At 43.3% G+C, this 18,711-nt stretch overlaps 1 protein-coding gene and 1 long non-coding RNA gene across 2 annotated transcripts in view; one reads left to right on the plus strand and one right to left on the minus strand.

Annotated features, from left to right (window-relative positions):
• Positions 1–18,711, minus strand: part of igsf3 (immunoglobulin superfamily, member 3) — a 60,848-nt gene that overhangs the window by 35,041 nt on the left and 7,096 nt on the right. Inside the window, exon 2 of the mRNA XM_011608997.2 lies at positions 8,528–8,908. Within this exon, the coding sequence (XP_011607299.1) occupies positions 8,528–8,908 (381 nt within the window). The remainder of the gene's footprint in view (positions 1–8,527; positions 8,909–18,711) is intronic.
• On the plus strand, positions 9,357–13,248 carry LOC115249043 (uncharacterized). Its single transcript, XR_003887747.1, has 3 exons — positions 9,357–9,497; positions 11,122–11,355; positions 13,080–13,248. It is a non-coding gene; the product is annotated as an uncharacterized lncRNA (long non-coding RNA).

Here is an 18,711-nt window from a genome sequence, read left to right on the forward strand (position 1 = left end):
GTGTGCGCGCCTGTATATTTAACCTTGCAAAACATCCTTTAGTCACCTCACAGCTTTGTTTTTGGGTTGTTTTTGCTGCCTTCTTGCATAAAAAAGGGAAAATTTTAGTCGATACAATCCTGTTTAACTGTAATAAAACCACACTGTAAGATTTGTAAATACCAGTACTCTGATGTACAGAACACATGAAGGATGGAGGACATGTATACCTGCTGAATATGGCCAGGGGTGGATGACATTTCTTTATTCTATCTGTGAAATGGAGATCTCTTGAAAGCATAAAAGAAATGTGGATTAAGGAGGCTGTGTAGAAGAAGCCAAGGTTACAGTCAAAGCAACACAAGGGGGAAAACGGGGAGTGAAAAGGAAATGGAAAGAGATCTGATCCAATTATTTACAACTGGGCAGCTAGTGTTTGTAGTCTCTGCTATGCTAACATTAGCCATACACACAGCTATCAAGAAGACATCCTGCAGTTATGGAAAACTGGAAGGATGCCACCAGTGGAAACAGCCGTCCTGTCTTCAGAACTTCATCCACAAATGCTTTTCCAACTAGTTTTTTTAGACATCCACTCTTTCCCAGAGGTCACCTCCAAGAGATAGAAAAAAATCAGAGGATTTGGCATTTCCATCACCCTTTTCTGATGTGACACTTCAAAACGTGCATTAAAAAAAACAGAGTAATGAAAAACCAGCTTATGAGGGATGGGGTATCGGAAAAAAACAAGCGTGGCCAGGGGAGGTTTGCAGGGCTCAATTACCAGGCAGCCGTCCAGCCGGGCAGCAGATGAGGACGCAACTGTCTGTCTGAGCTGCCAGCACTGAGGGGAATTAGGCATATGCCAACTTTACATCCCCTCTCTCATTCAAGCACGCAGACCCAGACAATCACCAGCACAAACAGCCGCCCACCCCTCACTCCACCCACATTCTCTGCCGTGCACTCTGGGGGAACAGGTGGCGGCATATGGGGACTTTTCCACTGGTGCTTTTGACCACAGTGAACCGAGCCGCGCTGAGCTGATTTTCATTTCTGCTGCCAGTTCGGCCGTTCTGGGCTGTGCTCCTGATGTACTGCAGTGGCAGCAAAGCCAGAAAGGGACACTTCGGTCAAGGAGCAAAGCTGGGGTGACTGAGACTCCATTCTCAAGGGTGGAGATCAGAGAGATCTTTCACAAAGTCTCTGTCTTCAGCTCTCATATGTCTGTTTTCTTTCAAATATCAGCCTCACTACGAAGCCTCTTCACGCGTTTGCTTTGGGCTGAAGGAGCCATTAAGTCTCAGCTGGTGAAAACTCTGCCTTTCTATCGCTTTTACGGTGAAATATCAAATGTGGAGAGGCAAACAATGCGCTCTTTAGCTTTCATGCAAAAGGTAAACAAACTCTTCAGGCTGCTGTGCCGTGTTATTTGAAAACATACAGGAAATGAGACAAGTCATTTTCCAGCTGCTCTTTCCTGCCACGGTCTCTATCCTGCTGCTTTAATGTTATGTACTTAACACAAGTGTGTCATCAGGGCCGCAAGGACGAGTTCTGTTCTGGGGGAAAAGCCCGCTGTCCTGGACTGTCGGACTGAGCTCAGACATGCCAGAACAAATGTATGCAACAGACCCAAAGAGTATATGTGTGCTGCAGAGGCCAGACGTTGTGCTGCTTTGTGAGTACAAAGATGGGTTTTAAGTACGTAAATAAGACAGCTTTACAGTGTATCAGTGTGCGTTATTCTATTCTGTGCTACAGATTAAATGTATAAATGATTTGACCCTCACTGCTTTAACAAAATCAGGTTTAATCTATAAGTCTCGACCTTACTTTCAGTGGCCACTTTAGATTGGCCGATGATGAGCTCTTCAGCCCCCACTCAAGTTCTAAACCTTTTATTGAAAATGAACTTTTTAAGTGTAACTACAACAGAAAGGAATAAAGTGGTTAAAGCCTGGTGTTTGTGGTAAACTCTAGCGGTGGGATGTGTTAGAGGAAGAAGCCCCTCGTTGATGTTTCTGCACCTAAATATGTCCATCCATCCATCTCCTACTGCTTTATGACATGGGAACAAAGGTCAAAAGTCATGATGGATCGCTATGGTTTTCGAGGTGTCATTTTACAAACTCCAGATGTTATTTACAGCACGGGACCGAAGTGCCAATCAGTAGCTTTTGTTTAATACAAAGAAGAATCAGAGATGTGTCATCTGTCTTAATATACAACTGTGCCAACCCGTGGTTGTTGGCATGGAGACAATAAAAATGTACATTCGTCCTCGCCACAAGATAAGCCTAGTGAAATAAATATACTTCGCAGCAGGAGTCTTGGAATAACCTGCTTCTAGAGGGAAAAGATGAGAGCCAATAACTGTGCATCCTTTTATATGTGCATAAATGGATTTTGATGCCTCTCTGTGTATTTGTGTCCGTGCCAAATCTGATGTACGCATGAACCAGGAAAACCTGCTGCCCCCTTTAAGTGCTTAGATAAGGCTTCAAAGCAGCCTTCAACATCAAACAATCAGGGGCAACCTGAGTGCCCTTTACCACCCATGAGTCCTGGAGCCATGCCGGCGCAAGTTCCACTCCTAACTGGCACACATTTGAACAACGTGAACACAAACACTAATTATCATATCTACTCGCATCCATATTAACGCTGAATTCATATTCAGACTGGCTGAGGCTCTTCGGTTAATCTTACAGAGAAGAGGCACTAGATCCCCGAGGGTTAGCGCTTAGCTAAGCTAATCAAATTGACTACAGAAGCTTTGCTGCATCTTTAGCCCATTATGTAAACATTAATAAACATAGGCAGTCAACACACACCAATGTACAGAAACACGCAAGCACACACACACCTTAACTTATTAAATCCTTGCTCATTAGCTAAGCTAAATAGTGTGGGTGATAAAAAATTCAAACCATCTCTGAAGTCATTTTTAGGTTTTGGAGGGTTAACAGGAAAAATCTGCTCGCCTTTGAGCTATAAGTGCATTTATATTCAGTTTTAATGGCATCAGCCACTTAATTGGTCTCAAACACTAATTGGCTTTGAAAATTTTGGATGAAGAGATTCTGAAGTGTGAGCAGAAGTCAGTTCAACTGGATCTCTGCATGCTCTCATTTAGCTGGGGAGTTGCTTCAGTCTGAATATACATATATACTCTGTGTACGTTTCATGCAAAGGGCTTGGAGTACTAACATGGAAATGTCACTTGTGACCATCTTTACAAGGCAAACATTTCTGCCTTTTTCATTAAAAAAAATATTAGTCCTAAAAATGAAATTTCCTTTGGGTTATTTTAACATTCAGCTATAAATAGCTGCGATAAACACAGCCATTAAAATGCGTGTGCGTTGCACCGGTCTACCCTACACATGCACATCGTGAATACAGCATGATAGTGTTCCCTTCTAGAACACATTATAACTGTATGTCTTTTTTAACCAGCATGTATGTTATTTGCTTCAATGATTTGCTGCCATCTTCTGAAATATTCAGTAGAAATTGTGTTTTATAATTGCACCATCTTTACCAGAATCAATTACGATTGTGACATCTGTCCTGGGCGACAGCTCACTCAAGTGTGTGCCTGTGTCTGTGCTTCTGTCTGTGTGTGTGTGTGTGTGGAGCATTTGGCGTTGCACGCTGGGTCGTGTGGAGCAACCCAGAAGCCCTTTTTGCTACGGCAGAGGAGAAGTGTGAGGACATGGCAGGTCCGATGTGGTGATAAAATCTGTGCCACGGAACCAGTGTGTGTCTCAGTGCGAGCGCGCACACACACACACACACACACACACACACACACACACACACGCACGCAATGTTAGAAAAGACAAGGAAGATAAAATACTTTCACACAGGCTACTGATCCCAATCAATACAAGGCGACACAAATTCTCTTTTCTGCTTCCTTACACTTCCTTTCCTCTGTTCACCTTTAAATCGAGTACATTTCTATCCATTTGATTGATTATTTTATTATTTGCCTCCAATCTTATGCTTAAGCACATCAACCACTGATCCCACTGACAAGGCTACACAAACGCAAGTTTAATGGGAACACAAAAGCACAAATCTCCATGACCGCCGCATTCTGGAGTTCAAACTAAAACTAAAGTCTGCAGCTAAAACTGAGGCTGGAGCTTTGAACTGGTGGTAGCAAGCATGATACACATGAGAAGGAAGATGGAGGGAGAGAGAGAGAGAGTGGGGGGGGGGGGGGGGGGTAAAGGGAGGTGTGGTTTCCATGACAACAAGTGTATAAGATAGAATGTAAGATGACATCTCCACATTCTGTCCATCTCATTAAGTGAAGTGGAGGAGTGCAACTTGGCAGCGCCGAATCCCTCGTGAAAAGAATGGTAAGGGACCAAATCACACACACACACACACACACACACACACACACACACACGCTGAGCTCAGCAGAATCGTGATTCAGCTATTCTCGCTCTGTATGCTTGGCACTGCACAGCTCCACTAGAAAAAAAAAACACTCCTTCTCTGCCCTTTTCCGAAATACTCGCATTCAAAATAAATTATTTGCATTTTAACCTTGAGTAGACATTGCCTTCTATATGTCTGGCTCGCATCTGGGTCAGGTTTGCATCTGATGAAAAGATTGCTTCGCTTCACTAAAAGAAAAGTATAATCTGTGCCATGAATTGAATATAAATCTATGAGGCACCTGATGGCATTTTTCATCCTTAATTGAAAATCCTACATCTCGTCTCTTGCTTTGTCCTCCATTTCTCACTTGGCCTCCTCAATTTGTGCTGGCTAATTGCGTTTGGATCTGTACGGTGGTTAGTAACTGCATTAACCTCGGGAGTCACATCAGGCAGGGACCATTTAGAAGACACCCTATTGCCAGCTGTATTGTGGGTAATGCCTCAGGGAGATGGAACCAATCAGATTGGAGTTGAGAGAAGGAGCTCATCATTTATTGGTCACACACTCCATTCAGCGTCCCTTTCCAACACAGCCTTTACCCTCCCCATTCCACTCTTTCCCCCATTTCCTCTACTCTGTCATTTTTCACCATCCATCTTGCTTTCTTTTTCTTCAAATCCACTTTCTGCCAAACATAGTTTTTTTTCTGGTGTCACACATTTGAACACAAACCTTTTCTTCTATTCTCCTGTGTGGTAGCAGTGAATAATGGAAAAATGAGAGTGTTGCTCTGTGGAAAATTCACCCTGGCTTCGTTCTGGTTCTGTTACCACATCACAACAGCACGGGGAATGGATGCCTCCTGCCAAACGCGGAGGCTCGCATCTCTACTTCTGCCAGCATGGTGACTCTCCCAGAGCTTTCGGGACAGTGAGGTGAGGGTATATGGGAGTATCGTAAGTAAGAACGCTCAGCGAGGGCTTGTTGTTCAGATGGCTGTTGGGCACACTTGCACGCAGGCTGGTGCGTAGGATAAGGACAAACACGATGGCCATGTCGGGCAGTTGTCCTTTTCTTCTGCAATCTGATGTGTGGGCGGCTAGTTAAACACACACGCGCATGCGCAAACAGGCACCCACAACTCCACACTTAAACAACACACTGGGATTAGTCAGCCAGTGTGATCAGAGGACGGAGGAGTTTACAGAGAAACCACACGTGGCCTCTGAACTCAGAGGCTGTTCAACACCTGGGCTTGAACACAAGGCTTGTGTAACATTAGATTAGATTAGATTCAACATCAGTCAGCAATAAGATATGCACAAACAGACACCCCTCAACACCCCTTAGGAAAACAGTGTGGCAACGGGTGGGAGGCATGGAAAAAAATCAGTAATTGCAATATTAATTATCACTTAGATAAGCATTGGGGCTATTTCTTGATGGTTTTCCCCATATGGGGTCAAGGGGAGGGTGCTAGAGTCTAAAGCTGCACCCCTTCGACAAGTCACCAGCTGGTCACAGGGCCATGTCAATTGGAGGGTTTGATACCTTGCTCAAGGGTACATCTGCAGTGCTCTTGAACCAAGAAACTCTCCACTAGGACTAAAGGTTGTGTTAACCAAATAAGAAAAACCCTCAAGGTTATAGGTCATTTGCAATCCAAATCCCATCCAGGTGGTGGCGAGGGCATATCCATGACCTGAAATAGTTTCATCTTGATATCTGTGCGCGACATCATCCCCAGCCTCTTGCATTATTGGCTGGAGCATTCCTGGAATGCTGCAGTACTGGAAGGTGAAAGGTTTCGGCCGACAGTTTGTAGGTTGCCGAGTGGCGACGGGGCAAGCAAATGGTAACAGGAATTCAAGTGAAGATATCTGCTGAGGGCAGCTGCTGCTACATTCCAGACCAACAGGAGGGTCAGTCACAAAGAACACCGGAAAAGTGTTTATTGTCAACTGTACTCATATTATTGCATCATCATTTTAAAATATGACAGTGAGACAGATTTAAGACATTCTGCTGTGTAGGAGTCTGATGTCTCACCCTTGGTCTGCTTCCACAGCTCGCTCCTCTGTGTGTTTCTGTGTGTATATAAATCTTATACCTACCGGTAAAATGTTGCTGTGCTTTTAAATGTGTGTTTTTCACCAGCTGAAGACCATTCAGGTTTGGGTTTTTTTCCTCCACCATTTCCTAACTCATTAGCTGCTAAACTCAGCAGCTGCCTGTTGTATAACTTTATGATTCAGGTCACTCTGGAGTTCTTGACTGCAGCATCAGAAAAATCAGCCTTCTTTCACTCTGACATGTTACATCCAGCCTGGGCTGCTGTCAACAGATTCCAGCACTCCAATATCCTCAGTATAATATAAAAGTTGATCCGGTATCCATTGACTCGAGACCAGTGTTGCTAATGTTGCTGCAGCTTGACGTCAGAGATGGTGAGACAAGGACGCACTTTGTCTCTTTGGCATGTTCACAAATTTGAATGGAAGCATCGAATTTCCACACAAACAACCATTGTTGTAGTCAGACATCTGCAGCTCTAACTTCAGTCTTCCCCTGAAATGAACCTAAACACCTCACACGGACATGCAACTCCTCTCTGACCTTCCACTTCCTGTCTCCATTCTCCCCATATTTCATCGCTACGACTCTCCTGGTTATGCTTGTCCTTTGACATCGTCCTTGAAAAAACACATTCTCAAAGTCTGCATCAGCAGAGCAAATTGAAGAAAGAGGCCATGGATGATGGATGAAGACAGACAGATGACAAAATAAAAGACAGAAGAATGAGGAAGCATTTGGAGGGAGAGGGGAGGGGAAATGCAGGGCATTGTTTGTTCATAATGGCCCAAGAAGGGTTGCAGCTGCTGGGGAGTAACAGAGAGGGTCTAATGGAGACCCCGCTCCCAGCTCTGTGCTGCGGGCCCCATGAAAGTGGGTTAGGAGGTTAAAGACACAGGAAGGCTCGGATAACAAAGTCCCTAAACACCTCTGAACACACTTTGGCACTCACACACACTTCTATAAATACCAAGTGCCATCACCACACAATTGTTTGAGTGGCCCACACCTGAACCCTGGCCAATATTAGAATTCCTACCAGAGTATAGAGTTTATAGTATCCTCATAACACTTTCTCAACACAATCTAGAAGTTTTTTAATAAGCCTGACTTTCAGTTTTAATCTGAAAAGTACAAAAATATTTGGTAAAACCGATCATTTCTGCCATCGGCCACATCGCCAACAAAGGCCCAGGAGTAGGACAACTGTGTGTCTTCAGGACTGGAGGCTTGTTTTGTGCGTCTGTTAAACACTATAGCTCTGGGAGAGAGAGTGGGAGATCACCAAGAGTACAAGATAAAACCGCTGCCGCTGTTTAAAACAGAGATCTCAGGAACACGAGGGGTACATTAAGCTCAGGGCGAGGAAAGAATAAAGTAGATGTCAGACAGAAGAACAAGAGTGGGTGTGTGAGGGACAGAGAAGCGCTTTGGTCGAGACGCACGTTTCTTCGGAAAGACACTTGTATGGGTGTAGAGATCACAGCCATCTTTCTGGAGATGCTTCGGTTATTGTTTGTGAGATTAATTAAATCAATAGAAGAATAGAAATCACATTTATATTCACACAGAAGCTGACACGTGTGAGACTCCAGACCTTCAATGGCCCCAAACACCCCTGGTAGGACTGATACATCAAAGAAACTTGTATTCCCATTTGGATTAAGGTGCATTAGGCAGCCTGGCGATTTTATACTTTGTGCCGGAATGAGCTCCAGTTTCATAGCCTGCTGGTGGGTAAAGCACATTAGCATTTCTAATTACAAGCGTCTTTCAAAGGTGCTGTGATAAATTTCTCTTCCGTGAACCCAGTTTATTGTGATGTAAATCCCATCCTGAACACAGAATGCCGTGTTCCTACCTACAACATGCACTAACACAATGTCTTTGTTTGGCGATGGGCTGCTTTTTACAGGACCAAACATCATTTTACATAAGTTCTGCCGCCTCTCTCGGCATCAAACAGGTGTCTCACACAATACCCATGTGTGTGGGTGTGTGTGCTCAGTCTGTGTGACCAGGTGGGGGTTCATTGTAAATCTATAGGTGTATGTGCATGGAGGCTTACCTGTGAGGTTTGTACGCGCGCTGTAGGATCCTAGGTACCGGCCATCAGTGTTGGGTGTGTAACACTCAAACAGCCCTTGGTCATTGGCCTGCACTTTGGTGATGTGGAGCACGGCCGAGTCACGGCTCAGCCTCTCCACATAGATCTCTTTGCTGTTCACCCTCTGAGTGTAAATGGCATAGGCATAGTTGGGCTGAGCTGTGCTAACGATGCGGATCTCCCTGTCGGGTGCAGAGGGCAGGTACATGGACCACTCGAAGTCCTGCACAGTCCCTTGTTTGTAGCCGGTCACATTGCACCAGATGGTCACGTGGGAGCCCTCGGTCCGGATCAGAGGTCCAGCTTGTACCGTCACCACTCTCTGAGCCACGGCAACACCGGCTACAAGCAAGAGAGACGGCAATAAGAGAAAGAGGTAGAGAGGATGGGGAAAATGAAAAAGACAAGAGAACATGGGTTACAAAACTGGTCTTTTAAATATTTAACACTTAGCATATTTATGCACCTTGTGTCTCTGAGAAAATACAGAAGCATTGTGACATGTGTAGCAGAGCATTCTAGAAAGTACTTACTGAATCTCAGGTATACACACACACACACACACACACGCACACACACACTTTTTAAACACAACCCACCACTTGAAAGATTTACAGCAGCTTTTTTAAACAGCTAACATGCAATCATGCGCCTGCATTTACGAGCATCTGCTCTTCACCGCCTTGGACAGCACTGCAGCTGGACCAAGGTGAGAGGGGGCCCTGTGGGGGCCGAGGTGAGGGGTCAGTAAGAGCTGGTCAAATACGAGTCAGTGGAGCACAGCGAGCGTGTCAGGCGGTGTTTGTAAAACAGACAGTAAACACTGTTTTGAGTGCTGAGGCAACATCCACAGAGGATCACTCCTGCGATTATTAACGCTCGTACTGCATTTCTGCTGATATTTACTATTGGGACCAAATGAAACTTTGAGGTAAGTTTGTTACTTTTTTCCTCAAGTGTAATTTGTAAAACATAATTTAGATGAGCAGCAGAATACCGATGTTCGCGTTTTACATATTTATTCATTCCAATAATGATACCTGTTTATTCATAGAAGAAATTGAATAAAATGTAATTGTAGCCATATGAATACACACGTTTTAAACAGGTAGCTGAACTAACTGTGTACTGAGAAACTGAAGTATGATTTCAGTGTTAAGCCCCGACAGTACACTAATTACTGCTCAGTGTGTTGCTCTCCGATCTATATTTAGGTAGGCAGCATATGTCTTGTCTCAACTCGTCTCTCTCCCTCCCTCTCTCCTGCCTCACACACACACACACACACACACACACACACTCGCACACGCACTCACACACACGGTTCGAACGTCTCTTACTGGGGCAAAGACAACAGAATATAAATTGACAATATTACGGTTTCCTGTCTGCCATATGTCTGCGGTGTGTGTCTGCGGTATGTGTGTTTGTGCACACACATTGTGCAAGACGTGCCTGTGGACACAATGTGTCCCATTAATAATTTAGCACAACAGCTTTTTAACTTCAACATCCTTTCTCCCTAATTTTCTTTCAGGCACACACAGTGAAATGTTGTTCATTCGTGCCTGCGTTCTTTTTAAATAACCAAGTAGCACCATTTTTTGCTTTGTGATTGTCTGCTCAGACTAAAGTAATGCATGGAGTCATTCAGCCAATGCCCAATATCAGAAACAGTAATGAGTGAGTGGCTGAACAAAGCTAAGTGGTCCAAAAAGGACAAAAGCAGCATCCAGCAGTCTGTATGATTGTTGCTGTAGGAGTAACTCCTGGCCTGAATGATAGATCAACTTGTGCTCTAAAATCCAGGGCTGAATTTTTTAGCCCGTTTAGCCAAAATATTTCATGACTTTTTTTCCTCCTTCCACCATTCTACCCATCAGTCACTCCTCTCAGGCATGTCCTTTCAGTCTGTAGCTGCAGTGAACTGAGATATCAGCTGTTCTAGTCCCCTGAAGCACAGTGCTGGACCATAGAACATCCCTATAGACACTGCCAATGTATTTTACAATGGAACTGGAAAAAAAACAAACAGATAAACTGTTTGACTATCCACTAAATTATCAATTCAAAAATAGGAATAGCAGGAATCCTCCAAGCAGCCTGGTATTGATATATCTTGCTAGGATGAAGTGTCACAAATAAATGGAAAGAAAACAGAAACTATTAAGGAGGAAATGCTACAGATGTTGAAGTTTGGAACTGATTATCACCTGACCAGCATAGCTGCCTTCTTTCGCTTTGTTAGTTTGTTTTTTTGTTTCTTTTTTCAAAAGGAAGGATGGGAAGACATCCTGAACAGGTCAATCCATCTCACATCATCTACTTACGTCTGCTTAATTTAGTCTCCTATTAGCTTAATGTTTTTTTAAAAAAAAAAAAACCTCGCTGACACAGAGAGAATGTGCAAACTCCCTGGCTAAGAAACAAAGGACCTCCTGGCTGTGAAGACACACCACTGTGCCCCCCCCAAAACAAAACAACAATTAGCTGTGACTGCCAGGAGCCTCATTTTGCTGCCGTCTCCCTTTAAATAAACCTCTCTGTGCCTCCAGTTTGCTGGTGCTGCAGATCTGCGTGCCCCTCTGCCTCCCCTCTTTAGGCCTGCGTGCACATGATTCATCGGCCTCATCCTCTCAGTGTCGGTGCTCAGCAGAGTCGTCAGCCGTCACCGCCGCCACTGTGAGCATCTCTACTCTACTGGGGACTGATATTGCTTCTGCCTCTGACAATCAGGACGCACGTCCGCTGATCACAAATCAGTTTAAGCAGGGAAGGACTTTGACAAGGTTTGTCATCTGCTGTAATCAACGTTATATTTCACTACCTTCACTTGTCGCTCCTGATTAAAACGCTCCTGCACGGCTTATATTTTCATGCAGCTGCTATAACTTATTTAAAGTATCTGATGCAAAAATATGATCAGTGAAATAAAAACTGTGTTTGTGGGAAGCATATGGTAATATAACTGAGATAAACCCCTTGATTGCACACAAAAAGGTATATTTTAGTACATTTCGTGTGCTTAGTTTGTTTGAATATGCATGTTTATATCTCTGATATAAAATGGGAAAAAGGAAGGAGCTTTTGTTATCAATTTCCTTATTTTATTCTGATCAAGTCAAATATTTCCGCCTTTCACGATTAATGATAGATTTAATTGTGAAGGAATCTTGCGTCAGTCAGCAGCAAGCATTTTCAACATAGAGCAAATCAGAACTTCTCTCAGCCTTCGTGTCTATTTCATTTCCTGCTGCTGCAGGGATAATTCCCCGTAGGACCGGCTGAATAACAAATACAAACATTTGTATAATGTCTTCATTAGAGCATCACAAGGATTACCATGCAGCAAAATCAGTGGAATCAAATTCCTACAAACATCAACTGATACAGTTGAATGCTGTGTGTCTACGATGGTGACTGGCAAATGCAGGCCTCTGAAAGGAGATAATGTCCAAGGTAAGATCAGCTGCTACAGGAAAAACTCAGGTGGTTTGTGTCATCAAGCTGCTCGGTTAGCATCTAGTGTCAAGTGTTTAGTTCCTGTGCCTCTTAAGTCATTAAAATATTCTGGAGATTTGCCTTTTTTTTTTTTAAATTAAAAAATGATAATAAACCAGTAATTATTTTGACCCTTCCTGACCACGTAAATACACACAGGAATATATCAAATGGGATTAGATAACGAGCTTATAAAAAGACTACTGGCCTCTACCATAAATAATAATTCACGTCAGACATTTAATTTAAAGCTCGTGGTGGACAGTAAGTCTGTTTATGCTAAATGAATCCCGCTCAGCAGGTGATGCACGACTTAAAAGGCCATCATCTCCTCTGACTCAAGCACTGGTTCCCGGTTTTTTGAGCTAGTTTGGCGTCACTCAGTCTACCCACATTGAGCTCAGCTCAGGTCAGGCTGTACCTCTGCATCACCGCTTCTCGTCTTTCAGCTACTCATCTGCTGCAAACGCATTAGTCAGCCAGTACGTACGACAAAAAGACAAACTAATCGTGCTGTGTTTGGTGCACTTTCCTCCGCTCGCCTGCCTCCCGTCATCCTCCTGAAACCCGATGCCTCCAGAGTTCTGATTACTCTCACTCCTTCCCTCCCGTCATCCATCCTTTCCTTTCGCAGCGTCCTGCTCCCCAGCTCTCTGGATGCTCCTGTCTTTTCTGGCTGCCTTGCGGTTCTCTGCGTCTTTTCAGGCAGGATTTAAACAGCTCTGTAAAACTTCAAAGTTCCCATCGCTCTGTGGGCTGTTTAGAAAGGCTGACAATGACATACCAAACCCTGCAGACCTTCAACAGATTCCACTAACCCTCCCCAGCAATCCCTCACCTCTGGCTGTGCCTCTTCAATCAGCAACTGCCCTTATTTTCTTAACAAGGCCACAGATAGTCTATTATTAGTGCTTATCTCCATCTGTACATGCCACAGATGTCTTCTTCCTTATGCCTTCTGTCTCTCTCTGTCATGTCCTGCCTCAATTATTTACAGAGGTCTCTTATCCAGCACAGCTCCATGTCTGCTAACAGGAAACATGCAACCATCCTCAGATGACGGTGAAGGATCCTTGACTGACCTTGTCCACTGGAGCTACAGGGCTATAATAAAAACAGGGCCATGAAAAACACACACACAAACACACACACACGAGACTTAAAGAGGATTGTGCCAAGTGGAGGGGGGGGTTAAACACTAATCCAATCATTTATGGCCAGTGTCTTAATCTCTGTGGAAACAGCAAGGCCAGTAGCAGCTCTGCCCAGCAGTCCCATCATCACTCCTCTACACCATGTCACAGGTTAATTACACACCTTGAGAGGTGTGTAATAATAGCACTGCAGGTCGCACATAACACCAGAACATTCACAGAGGTGCTAATTTAGAATATGTCTGTCCATCACCTATCAAAAAGCAAAATGTAAAACCAGGGGGAATAAAAGTGTCAACAACCTACGACTGATGTTATGAACTGGGGGATATGTGATCGAAGCTCTTCTTGCTAAAATTTGGATTATTGAAGGAGTTTTCAGCCACCGGTGCAAAAGCATGTTTATTATCATCTCTTTTTATCTATCTTCTCTTTAAATAAAACTTTCTGAGTGGCAACAGATCAGATGGAAGATACCATCTGCCCTTTTAAAATAAGTGTTCCTGTCTGTATGGTCTGTATTTCCAAACAGATTATTTAAGCACTGTGTTGTAATGGCCAAAAAGGTCAGGCTAAAAAAAGGAATTAAGGAGGAAGTCACTAAATGTTCACCAATTGTCTGCGAGACAGAAGAGGGAACTACGTAATAGATCATCTACAGTAGTAATGCTTGGGCTGATGGTGACAGGATCCACATTATCCACTGCAAACAATATATAATTATTTAAAAATGTCTGTACAAAGTTGGAGACACAAGACTTTAAATCAATAAACCAATAAATGCCTCTTCATCAAAGTGGGCGGGGCTTAGCGAGACTCCCGCTCACTGGCCCCTTCTGGAAGCTGGACTCGGAGGGCAATATCCTCCAACCCCGAGGTATCGCTGCCAAAACAAGGTTTTTCTGTGGTCCAGCGAGCGACGATTCAGACTTCTGTTTTTCAGCTGCAGCTGAGACAAACATGTGATGTCGTGCATGTAAAAGAGAAGCATCATCTGCACTCCCTTCACATTCACATCAGCAGGTAAATGCGAGGGAGTTGTTTTATGCTCTTCAATTACCAACAAATCATAAACAGAAGTGGCTAATTAATAATGTATCACCTTATAAATCATGACAGGCTGCTCTGCCTAATGAGTGCCGACAAGCTACTCTTTAAAAAAAAATAAAAACCTCTGATTAATGCCGAGCCATGCAGCCATTTCAGGAACAAACATTAAAGCAGCTTTCGGTAATTTAAGTATTTCTGAAAAGTTGCCTGTAAAGTTGAACAGATGCAGGAGTTAAGAAACTCCAGCCAGTGAAATATGAATCGAATATTAACACGCTTGCTAGACATTTAAAAAAAAAAGAAAAAAGACCTAGTCTATGTCCCATCTCCCCAAGGGAGGTTCACACTCGTCTCATGTTGTGAAGATTTTCCAAGAGGGAGGCAGTGGTAAGAAAGTAAAGGGTGATGTGGTTCAGGCGTGGGAAAGAAGACGAGAGGAGAAAACTCAAAACTGGCTCAAGGGTGTTTAAAAAAAAAAGCAGGGAACCAAGCGAATGTAAGAGTGAAACACTGACTTCTGCGCTGCACGTATGATCGGTTCAGACATAAACGCTGCAGAGATGAGCAACATCAGAACATTTTCATCTCAACGCTGGTTACCCACACTCCAAAACCATCCCCCGTTAGTCTCCTTCCAGGCTGCGGAAAGCGTTTGACCCTGTTAACATCATTACCGGAGAGAGTGTGGGTGCTGGGAGACAGAGAGATTCCACAATGAGGGGAAAATGCAGGGACACCGATGAAAGCGGCAGATACGGGGAGCACTTTGGTGCGAAGATAATCCTAATGCTTAGCGAGCAGCTGCCAACTTTAACCAGACGATGACGACTCCATTCACTCCCCGTCCACTGCACGAGACGTCTGTGAGGTGTAGACAAAACTGGGGTAGCTTGTCATCTTAGTGTAAACCAGTGGCCGTTTCTACTTGGAGGAAGCATCCAAAGTTCAATGGGTTGCTCAGTAAACTATATACAATGTATATAAGATATTTATAATATCTATGAGAAGAATGACTATTTGGAACACAAATAAGCTAAGAGTATAAAATGTTATGAAAACTAACTGTAACTAAGTGTAACAGTGGTCAGAAACCCACTGTTGAACAAGAATGTAGAGAAGGCCGGCGAAATCTGCCCAATGTAAGCAGACTGTTGGGAATCTAACCGTGTCCATTTTGAGAGGGGTGACTGTAGCGTTAGACACCAAAAAGTCACCCTAAAGCTCAGGAGTCCACTACAGAAGAAGCCACATGTTGAAACATCATACATCACAGCAGCTACAGGTCAGGACTTTAATTCTTCCCCACTTTTGTCCCTGCCATGCTGATTGTTATCGCCATCAGTGACAGAAAGTAGAAATCAGTGAGTCGGGGCTATCATTAACGACGTCTGACCTCATCAGCGGCTTCAAAACCTTGGAGGAATCAATCAGAACCATGTGGTTTATTACAGTGGGACTGTTAAGCGGATATGTGATGTCTTTCCATCTTTAAGTGACACATTCTCACAAAGGAAAGACAAGTCAGGTGACGGTGACAAAGTCATTTGGTGGAGGGGAACTTCCCTTAGAGAGCCAGAACTTTAGCCGGGAGGCCACTTGAACAGCTGACAGTTACAACAACTGCCTATTACATCTGAGCAGCTAATCATAGTGAGAATGAGCAGAAGCATTCCCGGAGTGGGCGGATGAAACGCTGTACACTATTACCATTTCATTTTTTTCCTAGAAAAAGAAGCATGTGGTGTGAACATGTGAGGATTAAAGACGTAGAATCATAAAGTGGAAAGATTTGATCGACATCGAGTTCTTATTCTGTAGTTGGACAAAACTGTGGGAGGAGATGAGAAAAAAGGTTTTGAGGGAGAAACATACATGACTCTCCTCTAGCTTCAGTAAAACATTCGTTCTTGGATCTCACACAGCTCTGTTCCACAGAACCTGGCAGGAGTTTTAAAAAGCTACTTTAGAGAGATGAGAAGATGCTTCTCTGTGCACTGAATAGAAAATATAGAGCTTCACCCATTAGCCTCTTAGCTTGTGCCACTTCCCACTCTAAATATCTCTCTAAACTATTGAAAAGAAGCTATTTTATTAAAGATTAATTTAACTAACACCCTGTAAAGCACCCAATCTATTCATTTCCTGTGTACACATGAGCACCTGAGATTGTTTTATTATTTAACACTAGAATCGTTGGCAACACCATCGAAGACTTGCTTTGTTTGTATGAGGAATACATATTTCCAAATGATGACATCAGAATCTTGACATAAGTGGGACTAATAAAGGTAAAATGGACTTAAATTTACCATTAAATCCATTAAAATAGAACTTGTCAAGGGAAGGCTGGAGTTGGTTTTGTGCAGCATTTTCTTAAAAATGGCTCCCAATGTGACTGGTCTACAGTAGCAAAGCAGCCCTCAGAAAATACTGTGGAGTAAAATTAACGTTAGAAATTCCCGTCAGAAAGCGCGAGGCCAGCCATCATTCCGTTTCCTTCATGAGCGAATATAATTATGCTTTTTTTCCTTCAGGCGTTTTTTTTAATGCTAAATCTTTCAATTTAAACATACTATTGTTATTCTGATTCTGTCTGCAGCTCTGAAAGGGGACCGTATTCTCCGTGTCACACCTGGGCCACGCTATCGTCTGGTCTCGCTATGCTAACTTGCTTTAATTTATGGTCCCCTGGGATAAAGCAGTCGTGACCCCATCTGCACTGTTGTTCCCAACAGCTGGTGAAACCACAATAAAGCAGTGACCTCACATTACTGTGTGCTACTGTACTCTATCAATGTTCATGGCCGTCAAGAGGTTTTTCTTATACTGTGTTTTGGTGTGTGAATGGAGTACTGATTGGTATTTCCCGGTGTTTGTTTTTGATACCAGTACTATTTGCTGACAGCGTCAACAGCACGGAGCAGATCATTAACTTTAGTTTGTGCCGGAACAGCTGCCTCTTCGTTCTCCCTCCTACACATCAGCTGCTTCTCTGGACTGTTTGACGGCCATAGAAAGCTGCCTTTGAGTTTCAGCTGTGCCTTCTTTGTGGTCATTTATTAAATGTGGGGATTTTCCACCGAACGTTTGAACGTTGAATCTGCCAGCTGATTTCCTGGAGACAACAATGCTAATGTCGGCCCTTTAATGGAGCCCCGTGTTGTTCACCAGCCACCATCTGATTCCCAAGTTGTGAAGTCTTTTAAACATGTAGATTTACTCTAGCTTTAGTGGAAGCAGAAAAAAAGACACTAGATTAAATTGAGCATTAATTCATAACCTGTGCAGATGTGAAATGATTGAGTTCAGCTACTCTTGCGTAGTTCCTTGCTTTCTAACTTCCTTTCTCCTGACATTTAACAGCACAGTAATGTTCAAAGATATTATAGGCCGATGCATTAAGTAGAAAAAAAACGTGCTGGAGCGTTCAGATGCATTTTTAACAGCATCCCGGAGAGTGAGAAAGTCTATGCAAGCTGTAAACATGATTGGCAAAGGCTCAAAAGGTGCAGCGCGAGTGTCAGAGCTGACATTAGTTGAACGCAAGCTGACAGAAAAATCAGAAAGAACGGTGTTAAAAATGCTTTAAGAAAGCACAAATACGGCATTATCCAGAAAAAAATCCCATTTTGATCTGCTTTCAGGAATGATTTTTCTCACAACAGCAGTGGCTTAAACACGTATTTGTAAGTAAAGAATAAATAACTAGCATTGGGTCGTGGTGGCAGTAGGTAACGTGGTTAAAAACATTTCATTATTAGAATTTTAAGTTAAGTCGTTCTGTGGATGTAGCGTCACTTACAGTCCTCAGTCATACTGCACAGGGGCAGAGATCCAGACAAGCATAATATTCTCAAAGTCTAAATATTGTATATGTGTGTGGTATAATAACTAATTTTAAGTATGCCGTGCACACATAAACTGCTAGCCTGTCTTTACCTTTAAGGCATGATGGAACACCATTATTTAGACCTCCTTCAAAATAAAGCCAGAATACTTTGAAATATTATGGGAACTATACATCACGGAAGAATTTCTCTCATATTTTATTCAACCCGGAGTTAACAAAGTGAACCATCAATCACCAGAGACAGACAGAAGTAATGTACACAGAAGGAGTGATGTTCCTCATTTCCTGCTAAACCACTGAACTGCAGTGCAACTTCTCTATCGCAATTCTTCTCTTTTTCCAACTTCCACAGGAGACAAAAGTTCAATTAATTCCCCCACAAAATGACCAAACCACTCAGAGATAGGAATCACAAAAGATTCACCTTTTCTGTTGCGTCCCTGGCCTCTAAATCCATCATAGATTCCTGACAATAATGAGTTTTTATGTGACTTTTCCTCACAAACATCAGCATCACCAGTGTCCATGTCCACAAACACACTCTCGGGCATCTCCTCCAGCATCATAAGGTAACTTTTACTGCCAGGAGC

Source organism: Takifugu rubripes, chromosome 1, assembly GCF_901000725.2.
Source record: "Takifugu rubripes chromosome 1, fTakRub1.2, whole genome shotgun sequence".
In the NCBI taxonomy this organism is placed as follows: domain Eukaryota; kingdom Metazoa; phylum Chordata; class Actinopteri; order Tetraodontiformes; family Tetraodontidae; genus Takifugu; species Takifugu rubripes.